General features: G+C 38.2%; 1 protein-coding gene across 1 annotated transcript; it reads left to right on the plus strand.

The window, feature by feature from the left end:
• Nucleotides 1-4,079: 4,079 nt before the first annotated feature.
• Nucleotides 4,080-14,203, plus strand: olfml2bb (olfactomedin-like 2Bb). Its single transcript, XM_058412984.1, has 8 exons — nucleotides 4,080-4,517; nucleotides 5,330-5,596; nucleotides 6,226-6,333; nucleotides 6,984-7,145; nucleotides 10,469-10,652; nucleotides 11,266-11,700; nucleotides 11,946-12,122; nucleotides 12,919-14,203. Exons 1-8 carry the CDS (start codon nucleotides 4,338-4,340, stop codon nucleotides 13,521-13,523), a joined length of 2,118 nt encoding a protein of 705 aa, XP_058268967.1. The 5' UTR covers nucleotides 4,080-4,337; the 3' UTR covers nucleotides 13,524-14,203.
• Nucleotides 14,204-15,053: the final 850 nt, after the last annotated feature.

The following is a 15,053-nucleotide window of genomic DNA, read 5'->3' on the forward strand; positions in this document are numbered from 1 at the left end:
AACAAACCTTATGTGTGTTTTGATATTATTTGCGCATGCCCTCTCGAGCTAATCGAGTAACAGCGTGAAGCTGATAGATACATCACGCATGCGCAGTATCCGTGTTATACGTGATGGACAGGTAAACGCCGTTAAATGACAAATAACGGGATTTTTAATAATAAGGGTATGATATTGAAACGCAGTCAGCTTAACAAGACAACTGAATGCTTTTTAAGTTAACAAAATGTGTTTATTGACTTGGTATCAGTTAAAAATACATTTGTGATTTGTAAACGAATCATTTTTATTTTAGACGAATCGACTCTTTGAATTCAAGCTTCTGAATTCCGGCTCGTGAACAAAAATATACAAATATACAGGTTTTATTATTTTGGTCATTTTATTTTTTTTAGAAGTATAACATCGGATACATTCCCTTTGTTGAGGTTTCGTATTCTGGATAGCACTCTGGATTCGTGAATCAAATGAATCAAAAAGCAATTTGAAAGAATCAAATCAGCACTGTTAGAAGTGGCGTCCATCAGTGACTCAGTGAATCAGTTCCTAACTTAATGTAATGATTTCTAAATAACATGCACAAAATCAATTCTTGTTTTGTAGAAATTAGCTATAACATTTTGACATAAAGAGAATCAAACTCTTGCTCTCGTACATGATAGACATTTGAACAAAATAGTTAAAGCCCTATAAACATAGTCTGGTAATCTGTTATCCAATCAATCTGAGCTCATGTTTATTCATTCAGTTATCTTCAGTAACCATTTTATCATGACCAGGGTCACTAGGAATCTGGAAACTATCCTAAAAACACTGGACATGAGGCAGGACACATCCCAGTTGGGATACCAGTACATTACAGGGCACCCTGCACACACACACATTCACACCTAGTGGTAATTTGTGAGTAGCAAATCCTTCTACCCAGCATGTTTTTGGGAGGAAGGCCAGAGAACATAGAGAAAACACAGAAATGGGGTGAACACGCAAAGAAACTCTATAGATAAAGTTTCAGATTGAAGCAAGGACCCTTCAGTACTAATGACTGTAGTAATTTTTCATTAAAATAGTACACCATCTTTCATGAATATGAAAGTACACAATCTTATCAAACAGATTTAAATTTAGACAGTTTTATTTATGATAAATATTTCATCTGAAAAAAAAAATATATATATAAATATATATATATATACACATATATACACATATATATACATATATATATATAATACATATATATATATATATATATATATATATATATATATATATATATATATGTGTGTGTGTGTGTGTGTGTGTATATGTGTATATATATATATATATATATATATATATATATATATATATATATATATATATATATACATATATATATATCTTTGAGGATGAGGCACTTTGCATCATTCAGAGGTGCCTCCTTCAGTATGGACAGTACTGATAGATAGAGGTCACACATACCATGCTGACACTGACAGACACACAGACCATGTAGGTCATGTAGAAGGACATGCCCTGTTTCTTTGAGATTAACAGACACAGAGGCCATGTCTCCTTCACTGGGATTGACAGGGTCAGAGGCCATGCTTCCTTTTCACATACAGACAGGCCACTCATCTTTAATGGGACATGCCTGCTTCATTGAAATACCTTATACCTTATTCTCTGGAACTGTTGGACAGATGCCACACCTTGTTTAGTGGGAAGCCATGTTTGTTTCAGTGGGACTTATAGAGAGAGGCCATGCCTCCTTCATGTGGATTTTGGGAATTGGCTCTGACATACAGACAGACAGGGCAGTGGTGGCTGAAGTAATTAAAGCTCTGTGTTATTGACTGGAAGATCAGGGGTTCAAGCTACCACTGTTGGGTCCTTAAGCAAGGCCCCCAACCCACTCTGCTCCACTGCTGCTTTTTGACAGATTGTATTGACAGTGTTTTTTTGTTCTTGAAGTTTACACTGAATTCCTCTGGCCTGCAAAGAGTCATGTCATGCAATGGTTCTCAAAGTGGAGTATGGGGACCCCCAGGGGTCCATTAAACATAGCCAGGCAGTGAATATTATTTATTTTGTTACTTTGATGCATTTTTAAAGTTAACACATTTATCATTGCATTCTCAAAGGTATTAGCCCAGTTCACACTGCACTGAGTTTAATCTCAAGCATTATTAACCCCAAAATGTGTAATTATAGGCCTTTAATTGTTATCAATTATGTAAATTCTGGACCTAAATTGTTAGTAAGCAAATAAAATTAATTTATTCAGAAATAAAAATAAAAAAAATATATAATACACATATTAAATATTGTTTAAGTATTATAACAAAATATTGTTGTACATCATTTTACACAAATAATGAATAAATTTGCACTGCGGATGCCGTCAAACTCCTAAAGGGAGTTTATTTTACAGTGAAAACCCTAGAACCCCTAATCTAGCAAAAGTCCCTTGTTCTACAAACAGTATTGGATCATAGCTTCTTTGCGCTATCCTTTTAACGAGGTAGGTATTTGCACAAGAGGATGTTGTTATGGATATATTCAGTATGTAGGGGTACTGATAAGGGTAATAAATCAGCCAAAGTGCTATATGTCCAGCAAAAGACATGACAAATATAACTGAACAGAACAAGCTAACGATGCTCAGTCTCAAAGCGTAATTTCAGTGCATTTCAGTGTATGCACGTGAAGCTGTCAGTATAAATAAATGCATAGGAAGGGGTTAAAGTGTAGTTAATCATTTCAAAAAGAAGCCTAAGCTTTTTCACACCAAGATTATATTCATATGCCCTGCCCTAGGTGAAGAGCCTGAGAAATGAACCATCTGAGTGACATCAGCTGAAATTCATCCACACAGGCAGCAGGTAGATGGCGCTCACGGTCCAAGCATGCATGCGTATCCGCTGCTGCATCTGTGTAATAACAGGATGCTTTAATAGCACCATAGATGGCGCACATGGTTTAAATTAGTCCGTCTGTCGAGTCTATAATTGTCAGTTATGGAAGGGAGAATTAGGTACCAAACCAATGGTGGGCAGCTTTAAAAGGTCATGCGGTCTTGTAAAAGGCAAAGGGAATACACTAGGCTTATTTAACTGTCTCGGATAGATTCTGCAAACAGATTGAATTACACTTCTTAGAATCAGTGCATTATTTTACATTAATCTTATTCTTATTCCTGTTTGTTAGTACTGTTAGCTTAAAACTTTGTACTGTAAATGACTGGCAATGTTTTGGAATTAGAATTGTAAGTGAAATCTGTCAATTTATCTATTTTCTAGAAAGGGTGTGGAACTCATTGAATCCCAGATTCATTCACAGATCAGATGGAATTCTACTTATATTAAAATCCCCAATGTACTGTAGGTTTTTTTTTGTAACAATCAGACTTTTGTTCCATTTTGTTGGGCAATGATGGGACAGGGTAGAATATTGATGGTAAATGATATCAAAATGGATCATTTGAATGCAGTAGAAAATGACAAAATGTATGCATGTGGTCTTGCTAATGAACACAGAGACTTGTTTGTGTTGCTCACCGTATGATGTTTCCTGAATCTGCTTATGAAACGAAAATATATGAAGTCAAGAAGTATTTAAGTGTGTATCGTGTCAAATGTAGGTAGAAAGTAGACGTGGAAAAAATTTGCTAACATTCATTTTATCTGTTTTTTTTTATTATTATTTGTGCTGTGTTATGTTTATGTGTTGTTATGTGACATTATCTAATACGATCATTTTCAACATTTTATGTCATTTTTAACATCTAGCCAGGAACAACAAATAAAAATTAGCCTCTTATGGTTTATGGTTATTGTTTATTGCTGATTTACAATCATTGTCTGACAAATATGTTGGTAAATTACACTTAATCAAAAAAACACCCCTGACTCAGCTGACCCGCTTGTAAAAATCCCTTTAAAAGTTTACATGTGTGTTAGAGCAGGAAACACTAAAAGGTGCAGTGCAGTGGGAGCAAAAACTGAGCTCCAGTCTGTAATCCTAAGACTCCTCCCCGTCTGCAGTGATGGAGTCAGGTCCTTCCCACTTTCCTTCTTCCGAGCCGGCTGACCTTTCAGGGATCCATTCATCAGAGAATATCCAAGGCTACAACACAACCTGCACAGTCTGTAGAACAGCAGCATTTTCTTCTAATTAAACAGGTTGTGTATTATTGTCACAGAAGCTCCTCACACCTTGGAGGAATTTGTAAACTATTAAATTAACGTATTCAGTGATTCAAATACTTCATACAAAGCATTCTGGACTGTGAATTAAGAAGAGATCACATTAGGAGCTTTTAACGGTTGTTAGTGGATTTGTGGATAATCGGCATGATGATGCTCTCATTAAGACTGTTACTGTTGGCTGGGAGTGGTGCACTTTTCTTCTTACCACTGGCGTGGACTGGTGTGATGGAGAGCACATCCCAACAGAACCAGGTTTTTTCTGAGGAATTTGAAGATGCAGCACTGGAGGATGAACTGGACAATCAGGAGAACGTTTTAACCCAGGTAACGTTGCTGAAGGCCATGAGATAGAGATTACAATAGTAGAAGTGATTCAAGTGTGATACCAAAAGAAGTAACAGGTTTAAAAGCTTGGAAAGGTATTGAGGGATGCACAAGCAAATCTGAAAAAGATTCAGTTTAAAAAAAGAAAAGAAGATTTGGGGTTTTCCAAAAAATAAAAAGCTATGGTTTTGGTAAATCATATTGTTTGCTTTGAGTGCAGAAATTGGTGCCTTTGAATTAGAAAATTGCCTGTTGTCTAGTGCTTTTCCCGGAGAAACCCTTTAATCTGTGCAATGTGTGCATTTTGGTGATTTATTGCACTGGCACACACCTGAGCTCAAACTCTTCATGATGTTAAACTACATCTGTAAGACAAAGACACCACAAAATTCTGTACTACAGTCCAGCAAAAGCAAATTCAGTTAATGCCTACAAAGTAGTGCTGGATATTTCTAACCCATCTGCAGCATTTTTGCTCCACCAATGTTCATTCAATGTGTCCTTAATAAAGCCGGAGACACTGCAGAACTTTTCTCCGTTAGTCTATTCTACATTATGAATGTTTTAAGTTAATACTTTCGCTACTAATAAAATAAAAATGCCCTCCAGAAAGTTTCCATCTTTCTCAGGTCAAATCCTCTATATTTTGATTGAGTTGGTATACAAATAAAGACCAACATGCATGCACAAAATGATTCATTCAGTTCTTTTCTTCAGTATTAATGTAATACAATGCAAATATAAAAGTTCACACAGTTCACAGTGACCTACTCTGGAAGTCTTAATCTAACCCTGCTGGTTTAACCCTTCAGCTCATAGGCGACTACGACAAAGTAAAGACTCTCTCAGAGGGCCCGGATTGCCGCTGTAAATGTGTGGTCAGGCCTTTGAGCAGGAGCGCCTGCAGGCGTATTGAAGAAGGGACTGGAAAGCTTGAGGATTTCTACACGGTGGAGACAGTGACCTCAGGACCCAATTGTAAGAAGTGTGCATGCATCGCCCCTCCATCTGCCCTCAATCCCTGCGAAGGAGACTTCAGGTTTAAGAAGCTCCAAGAGGCTGGAAAAAATGATGTCAAGGTAAACAGGAAGGGAACAAAACTCATTTTTAACTTCTGAAGATTTCAGTGTGAAGCTGGATTGAAAGCTTATGTACGATTTTCACTCAACGCAAATGGGCTTATGGAATCTTTCTGTCTATAGTTTTGCACTGGAGCTACAAGAATTCTATAGCTGACAAGTTATAGCAGTCTATTTCACCCCAAATGTTTCAGAAATACATGCCCAAAACTATACATACATGTTTCAAATCACATTGTTACGCTATGTTTTCTTATCCTGGCTCTAAAAGAAAGAGTTTAGCAGAGATCAACTTCATCACTTATGTACAATTTCACCATCAAAATTTGGAGAGCAGAGCCTGTGGTTTGGATACAGTGACTCCAGTCTCCAGATGTCATGGTGTTCAGCTATACAGTAAAGTTTTGCTCATGTTTAAAGATTACATTAAAGGTCAAATCTGCATGTGAATACTGTTAGGCGAGCTTCATTTCCATTACTACTAAAGAAACAAACTTCAGACATCCTGTCCGATCGGATACATTTGGCTTTGCGAGGAAATTATGCGAGCTGATTTTCATTTAAAGCCAGTAGTTTAGTTCTATATCATAGATGTTTTTTTTTTTGACCATATAATGTTCCTTTAACAGCTTTCCACCATCATGGACTTACTGGAGGGGGCTTTGTATGGGATGGATCTGCTAAAGTTGCATTCGGTCACCACTAAACTTCTGGCACGTGTGGAAAACATCGAAAAGGTAAATGATCTCTTCTTTATTATGACATTAACATTTATTGTAATTGACTGAGTAGTTGGGGTTGCACGAGAATAAGAGTAGCTTTAGAAATATAGAAGTAGATTGCCGTTTAAATACCTGGAATAGAATTACTGATATAAAATACAGGTGTATTGAGTACACTTAGCATATTGCATAAGATTATAAGTACAGATAAACTATAGAGAAGTGATGAAAATAGAAGCCTGTATGTGCAAAATATACCCGCACATGGCTGAACAGACTGAAGTTAGAGCTGCGTAAAGGGAATAATATTGCCGAAAATGAAATTTACACACATATCTCAAATATATTCAGTGAGCAAGGACATGATGGTTTTTACTTACATGGTTTCACAGTTGCTAAGTGAGCAATAAAACACGCCTGTCATAGATATCGTCACGGAAAATGAATCAAATCTGAATTCAACAAGAAATGTTGAGTTACTGAACATACTGCACATCTTCGTTGATTGACTTTATTGGGAGTAAGATGGAACAATGTGTGCAACGTATTTTAGGTTTGGAAGAATGCAAGTTAAGAATTCCCGCTCTTCTCCTCTCTATTGGCATCAGACAAAGGGCATTTGAGTGCAGTATATATTTTAAGCCGAGCAAATCTTTTCCTTCCAGTCATTTTCCGGAAATGTGACAAAGGAGCAAGGGAGCATGAAAGAGGAGAAAGGGCAAGGGAAGGACTCGCATGCCCACCATCACCTGGAGAAGAAAAGACGATTGAGCCAGCTAGAGCCTTCGCTACAGAATAAAGTGGCTGCAGCTTTTGCACACACAGAGGTGAGAAAGATTATGTTGAGATACACCAAAGCCAGCACACACACACACACACACCACACACATATATAGTGTACAGTTCCCACACAGAATAGTGTGGGAAGACAAATTCCAAACACTAAAATTAAAATTTTATCTTAAAAGCATTTGTTCAGAGCTACAGATCTGTCCTCGCAGTTCAAAAAAAAATGCTGTCTAGAACCCAAAATAGATGGTATGTTTGGCTCGCATCTTACAGTTGAGTTGATTTAGGATTAAATCAGGCTGCAATAAAACTGTGCCAGAGTTTGATTGAAACTGGACCGAAATCATCTTTCTTACATGGTGTTAGTTCATACTCAAGTGCTGTGTTCTTATCTGTACAAACACCCCACAAGAGCATTACTGTCCAAGCTCTCAGCGTGGAAAAACACATTTCCTGTCTCATATGATAAATGTTTCATGTTAACTGTTAGCATTTCAAAAAGTTGTTTATTTTCTAGGTTATTTTCTAACTCGGTTTTCAGCATTAAGATTTCCAGTTTGGTAGAGTTGATGCTAGCTAGCTATTGAGTGGAGATTTTCAAAAATGACCTCTCAAACAATTACATTAAATTATTCAGCAGTTGTGAAGTGAGACAGAAACTAATCCAAGCCGAGAGCTGAACAGTTAAGGATTAAGTGCCTTCCTCAAGGGACTACAGTGGTTTTATGTCACTTTTGTAAACTGTAGTGTGTTTACAATCACACACCACACACCAGTAACCCACTGCATGCACTGTGGTACCTCCCGGACACTATCACACCAGGGACAGATGTCTGATAATGAAGTGGGAGACCCTAATTTCAGCCAGACTTCCAGTATTCACTAGAGGTTCTGGTATGTTTTGTCAACAAACACAGACAAGAGCCACAAACTTTCACAGAAAGGGGCGGTGTGATTGACATGGCAGATAACCAACCAACTTCCTGCAGGCGATTGGTGAACACATGAGTAAAACTCTCAACACAAACTGCTTCACATAAAACTTGAAAGGGAGGAATTTATAAATCTGTGAACAAAAATAAAACCCCCCAACAAACTACTGTGTTGTTCCTTGTTGCTGTGGTTATATCCACATCTACCATCATACCTTTAATCTTTCATTCGGTAATTCGAATATAGTGTACACTTAAAATGATTTGAGAAAGGTAATATTTAAGGATAGCTTGTAGGTCCAGACAGAATATAAGGGAGTTTTTACTGGAGCATATTTGTGGTTCAGACTATTGTTTCAACATGCTTTAAAAAAAAAATCCACCATTGTAACTCCAGTGTGAATGACAACCACATGATAGTGCTAAATTCATCCATCATGTCCACATTTCTATAGATATTTTTAGATAAACTGTCTTATTGCACTAAGACGCTTTCATATGACCGGGAAAGTTTAGTGCCTTTTTGTTTGACTGAAATTTGTAAATCAAGTGAGGCATCTTAAGTAAGATCAGATTGACTGACGGAATATGAAATCTTTATTATAGCATATCTTTTCTTTGCATAATCCAGCTGAGGAAGTTGGGGCCAGCTATGATACAGCACCCCTGGAGCAGAGAGGGTTAAGGGCCTTTCTCAGGAGCCCAAAAGTGGCAGCTTAGCAGTGCTGAATTTTGAACCTCAGCCTTCCAATCAACAACTCAGAATCTTAACCACTTGAGCCACCACAGCCCACATAAAGGCTCTCAGAGCTCCCAGCATGCCTTGCAGGAAATGCTGAACCCATAACACACATTGCAACCTCCACCCACTAACCACTAGCGCCTAAACATCCCTGGAGACTTCAAACTACATACGCACACACACACACATATATAGAGTATATCACATTTTGAGGTCATCGAAACAATGTTAGGGTTAAAATTAAATTAACAACAGCGCCAAACACAAAGCATACCCAAGCCAGTATTCTGAACACTCAGTCTAGCTTGTAATTACACACACATACTGGAAGGATACAGTTTGTTAGCAGGGCTAACCAAGCATCACAAGTTCCAGCTCTGTGGAAAGTATTAGCCGACATTGCTGTGTCAGCCTGGCAAAATTTAATGCTTAATTATTCGATCAAAGCCAGCTTCCCCAAAGCCTGTCCTGAGCATTAACCTACACCACAAAGTCCTCCTTATTTCACAGTGCAGCTTTTTATTAAAGAAACAGTTTGGCAAAAAAAAAAAAATTAAATGCACATTTTCCCCCTCGAACCCCAAATGTAGTCAATCAGCCAAGATGTTTGGTCTCTGATATTTGATTCCTCAGATGTGTACTGGAGTTATGAGGAGCATGCCAGTCCATATTAACCTCAAAGCTTTAGTGCAAATCTCAAGAAGTGCATAAAACACAATTGGCCAGATGTACAGTACAGTATATACTAGTGTTATAGCTGAATATGAATACATTAAATGGAATGGACAGATGAATCCAAGTAGATAAAAGTACAGATTTGAATGCAAGGCACATTTTATTACGATGTGGGCATGAGGGAGCGGTGAAATATGTTCATGGGAAATTTAGACTCTAAGCATTTACAACGTTTATTCATTGTTCCTCAGTAATTTCCTGGTGAGGGTTTAAATATAACCAACTAAATTCTCTGTAATACAGGTGTTGTTTTTCAGGGGGTTTGCTTGGCCCCTTAGTTCCAGTGAAAGGAACTCTTAATGCTAAAGACATTTTGAACAATTTCATGCTTCCAACTTTGTGGGAACAGTTTGGGGATGACCCTTTCCAGTGCACAAAGCAAGGTCCAAAAAGACATGGATGAGTGAGTTTGGTGTGGAGGAACTTGACTGGCCTGCACAGAGTCCTGACCTCAGCCCTACAGAACACCTTTGGGATGAATTAGAGTGGAGACTGCAAACCAGGCCTTCTCATCCAACATCAGTGCCTGAGCTCAACAAGTGTGCTTCTAGAAGAATGGTCAAAAATTCCCATAAACACACTCCTAAACCTTGTGGAAAGCCTTCCCAGAAGAGTTGAAGCTGTTATAGCTGCAAAGGGTGGGCTAACTCCATATTAAATTCATGTGCAGGTAACGGCAGATGTCCCAAAACGTTTGCCAATATAGTGTACATAAAGCTCAGTTATAACAGCTCAACACAGTCCTGTGTACATCTCTAGTTTTTAACAGACAGGGATGTAGATGAGGTTGAGGAACTGAGCTAGAATTCATATGCTTCTCAGGATATAGTGGTAAAGTCCATATTGAAAAAGAAAAGAGAACTGTTCCAGGTTAGGCCACCCACTTTGAGCTTGAATACAGATACTGATACAGATCTACACACCTAATGTAAACAACATGATTTGTTTGCAGAAGAAGTATGAGGAGAGGTTTGTAGGGAGCCAGGACTCCAGCAGGGTACTGAAGAGAAGCCATGTTGAAGACTCAGAGGAGCAGAATTTTGTGAAGAGCAAAATAGGACCAAATGGGATGAATATCAGGAGTGTGACCTTTTATAAGGCTGAGACTGAAGAGGATGATGATGGAGAACAGAGTGGTGAGTTTGCTTCACATGGCTTGTGGTTAATACTGGCTTCCCTGGGGTTTAATGTCTATTACTATCACTAAAGGACAATTAAAACGTTTTTTCTGACCTAATCACCATCTCCTGCCTTGTTACCATAAAATTATTTCAAAATATTCATTTGTTTTGTTCCACTTCTCCTAGCGTGGGTCAGGTGCCAGTAGGCTAATAAAGCAAGTACAGACTTCTCTAGCCCCAGTCACAGATTTCAGCTTTTCCTGTGGGAACTCTAAACATTCCTAAGCCATTTGTGAGATATAATCTCTCCAGTGAGTGCTAGATCCTTCCCTGGGGTCTCTGTTTATTAGGGTGTGCCTGTTACATTATTGGAGCTGATGAAGGGGCAATTTGTAACATGTTTGAACAAACTCGGCCTCCTTATTCAGCCCAGTAACATCTGCCACCTGTACTCAAGACATTTGGTCACTATCCACAGCTTATGTCTTTTGTATGTATTTTCATCCAAATTTCTAGCACTGAACTACAGAGTCTTTACTGAAATAGCCATTTTAAATGCTGCATGATTGAAAACCTTCACACTCATATTTTTTATTAAGCTCTTCAACCCACAACTTATCCTTCACAGCAGGAACAGATGATGTGTTGAGTGGTGATGGTTCAGTAGATTTAATAATAGAAGACCAGATCCCCAAACAACAGGACACTCAATCCTCAGACCCTCAAACTACAGCCACTATGGCACCAAAGGTGAACAGTGAAACCGCCACAAACGTGCTAACCATCACAAAGCAGCCTGAAGAAGAGTCCTGGGAAACTGAGAGGATGATTACAACCAGCACAGCGACACCACTTTCCTTAACAACCTTCACCACCACAACCACCGCCACCACCACCACCACACAGCCGACGACCACCAACAGATCAACATCCATCTCAGCTGCTCCTAAAGATCCAAAACCACAGCATAACTCCACATCTGCAGCAAAAAAACACAGTGTGAGATCTCGACTCAGCTGGGACGAAGAATCTGTAGTCTCTACAGACTCACCAAAGAATTCTGGTAAGTTCAACTCTACCATGTGGTTAAAATTCAATAAACAATTCTCAGTATTATCACAGTATTGATTTTAAAAACTCCATCAATTTCTGAGTTGTCAGTCAGTTATGACAGGTTCAATACCATGCTCATTTTACCTGTACTCATACTCAAACATGCTCCTATACCAATATTCGATACCACAGTTTTTCATCCCCTAAAACCACACAAAAGGCTGATCAATATTATTTTTTCTTTACAATTTGTAGGTGTATGCAAGGACACGTTAGCTACCATCGCCGACCCTGTGACTCACAATACCTATGGCCGCAATGAAGGCGCCTGGATGAAGGACCCAAAAGGCAATGGCAATGTCATTTATGTCACAAACTACTACTATGGCAGCCACCTACTGGAGTTCCGTGACATGGATACATTTAAGCAAGGTGATTATTATACTATATATTATATATTATATTTATTGTATTATATCTGGTAGCCAATAAAAATCAAAATATTATTGCATTCTAAATTATTATTGCCACTTATACCACTAACACAATTTATAAAAAGCTAATAACACTAAATGCTAATGATTTAAGTGTTGGCCATCATTCAGAAGGCCAGACAAAGAACATTTGAGACCAAACTTCTACCCTGTTATTGATACACCAACACTGTGTAATGCAAGATTTTGTAAACTTTGCTTTTCTTTGCTATCTTTTCTGGATTTTAAGCTAGCTAGATGACTTTTAACACATGGGGTGGCAAATTATCATAAAAGTATTGTAATTTATATCATTTAGCTCATTTATTTCCAAACTGGCCCTTGTGGATAACGGATGGTTCTTGATTAATTTAGTTGTGTAGGGTTCTGTGTAAGAGCAAGGTTATGATTACTTATTCTTTCATGTTTTATCCTATATGTATCATCCCTTGTGAAGGTATTTCTCAGTCCAGATTTTACCTCTGCCTAGCATGATTTCACCAGCAATTTTCACACAAATCTAAATTAGTGTACTCTTTCTGTACTATAAGATTATAGTGGTTATGCTTGTGGGTAATAATTGGTGTGTTTTTGGTTTTGTTGATTACTGATCTAACACACTGTTGGTTCTGATACGGAATAAAATGATTCATACTGTGAAGCACTGATAACAGTGTCTTGTCAAACTACTGGACAAACTCTGGGCAAACTCTGTGGGTGTTAATATTAGAGCTTTTTATTTTCTGTCCACTCAGGACGTGTCAGCGGCTCCTACAAACTGCCCTACAACTGGATTGGCACGGGTCATGTGGTCTACAATGGTGCCTTCTACTACAACCGGGCGTTTTCGCATGACATCATCAAATATGACCTTCGTCTGCGTTACGTGGCGGCTTGGACCACACTGCATGATGCCATGTTTGAGCATGAGGATGAAGAGGCACCCTGGAGCTTTAGAGGACACTCTGATGTGGACTTTGCTGTGGATGAGAGTGGCCTGTGGCTGGTTTATCCGGCTCTAGATGAAGAAGGCTTCCATCAGGAAGTAATCATCCTGAGCAAGCTCAATCCTTTCGACCTGCAGAAGGAGAACACGTGGAGGACAGGCCTGAGGAGGAACAGCTACGGGAACAGCTTTGTCATCTGTGGTGTCCTGTATGCCGTGGACAGTTATGAGCGCAAAAACGCCACCATTAGCTATGCTTTCGACACGCACACACACACTCAGATGGTGCCACGGCTGCCCTTCCTGAACAACTACACTTACACCACACAAATTGACTATAACCCAAAAGACCGCACACTCTATGCCTGGAACAATGGCCATCAAGTGACCTATGATGTCATATTCGCCTATTAATTACTGTATTGCGATGATATCTAGATCATAACTAGATTACTGTTCTGCACTTTTTGTAAAAGAATTACAAGACTCAGTGGATTGTAGATCAGTCTACCTGGTCAATATATATTTTTTTTTACAATATGCCACTATTTTATTGCTGTTTGTTGTTCTGTTTGCAGTGTGTAAAGTGCATGTTTCTTTAATGTGCTTATCATTCCATGGCGAAAATGTTCACTAAGTTAAAGCCTCAGCATGCTTTATGTGGTGAAATCGTTCTGCTTGGCTGTCACGAAAAAAGTATGATGCAATTGCAGAGCAAACAGTCATCATGCAGAGCCTTCACTTGCCAATCATGCCTGTGATTGGCCACTGCAAGTGAGGCGTACCCGAGATTCATTCCTGTAGTCATGGAAATTGAAACAGTGCCATCTGCTGTACTGGAGCACTTGTACGCCACAGTCGATGCAAACCTGCAGCGTAGGTGAGCTTGTAAGCTTGTGAGGGTGGTTTTGTCTTTGTACAACCCTTTGCTGTTTTCGCATTAAGCATACTGAGGACTTTACTGACAAAGTCATTGTTACGGCTTATGTATGTATTTTGTAAATAATGTAGTTAATTTAAAATAAATGCCATGCCTGTATTGCGTAGAGTGATGAATTACGTATCAAGGAAAAAATAGACTTTTAATTTAATTCAACAGCATTTAATAGTTTTATTGTCAAATAATTTTATATAAATGTTTTTAATCGGTGGTGCAAAGAACCTTATATAAATTACCAGGAGGCTCGCCAGCATTTAACACATTCTGAGCAAGTGTATTTGGAATAAATGAGATTATATCTTATAAAAAGTTGATTTACAATATAAATAATATTATAAAAAGCAATTTACAAAAATGTATACATTGAAAAAATATTTATATGTGTACATTTTTGTACATTCATTAAGGTGAAGAATCCATTCAATTTCTGAGCGTTTCTTTTCACTTTCATAAGAATAAAATCTCAAGAAGTGAAAAAGAAACAGAAAAAGTGACAGAGTGGATCTTTGACAATCTTGTGAACCCAAATAATTAAAACAATGGCATATATGAGGTAATAAAATACATGTGCAGAGCCATCCAGAATGAAGGCATTGATGCTGTGGACAGAATATTTCATGAAAACCCATTCTGATGTTCTAATGTTGACTTTAGTATAAAGTCACTACTTCCACTTTCAGTTAAGCAAGATTTTTCCATACCTTTTGCCTTACTTCTCCACCACTACAGTTAGTGGAGATATTAAAACATTTAAAGACAGAGGGTAAATGTAAAAGCCATTCTTTGGCAAACAGAGCTTTTTCAAGCCCACAGACACAAGAGATCGTCCGCAGTCTCAAAAAGACATCTGAGAAACTCATTAACAAACTTCACAGCCAGGTAGGCCTGGTTCATTTTCCTTCACAAATCTCAAGGGAATCTATTGTAAAAATTCTCCATGGATCACATATGGCATGTAAACTAGCAACCTTTCTTAATATTGATAAAAAACTATGGAAAAGAAT

Source organism: Hemibagrus wyckioides, linkage group LG17 (genome assembly GCF_019097595.1).
Source record: "Hemibagrus wyckioides isolate EC202008001 linkage group LG17, SWU_Hwy_1.0, whole genome shotgun sequence".
Classification (NCBI taxonomy): domain Eukaryota; kingdom Metazoa; phylum Chordata; class Actinopteri; order Siluriformes; family Bagridae; genus Hemibagrus; species Hemibagrus wyckioides.

Bases quoted from the DNA above. Each gene is read 5' to 3' on its own strand.
- olfml2bb (XM_058412984.1), top strand. From the start codon at position 4,338: ATGATGATGCTCTCATTAAGACTGTTACTGTTGGCTGGGAGTGGTGCA. The intron at 4,518-5,329 runs GTAACGTTGCTG...TTAACCCTTCAG, and splicing joins AGGAGAACGTTTTAACCCAG to CTCATAGGCGACTACGACAA. The intron at 12,123-12,918 runs GTGATTATTATA...CTGTCCACTCAG, and splicing joins CATGGATACATTTAAGCAAG to GACGTGTCAGCGGCTCCTAC.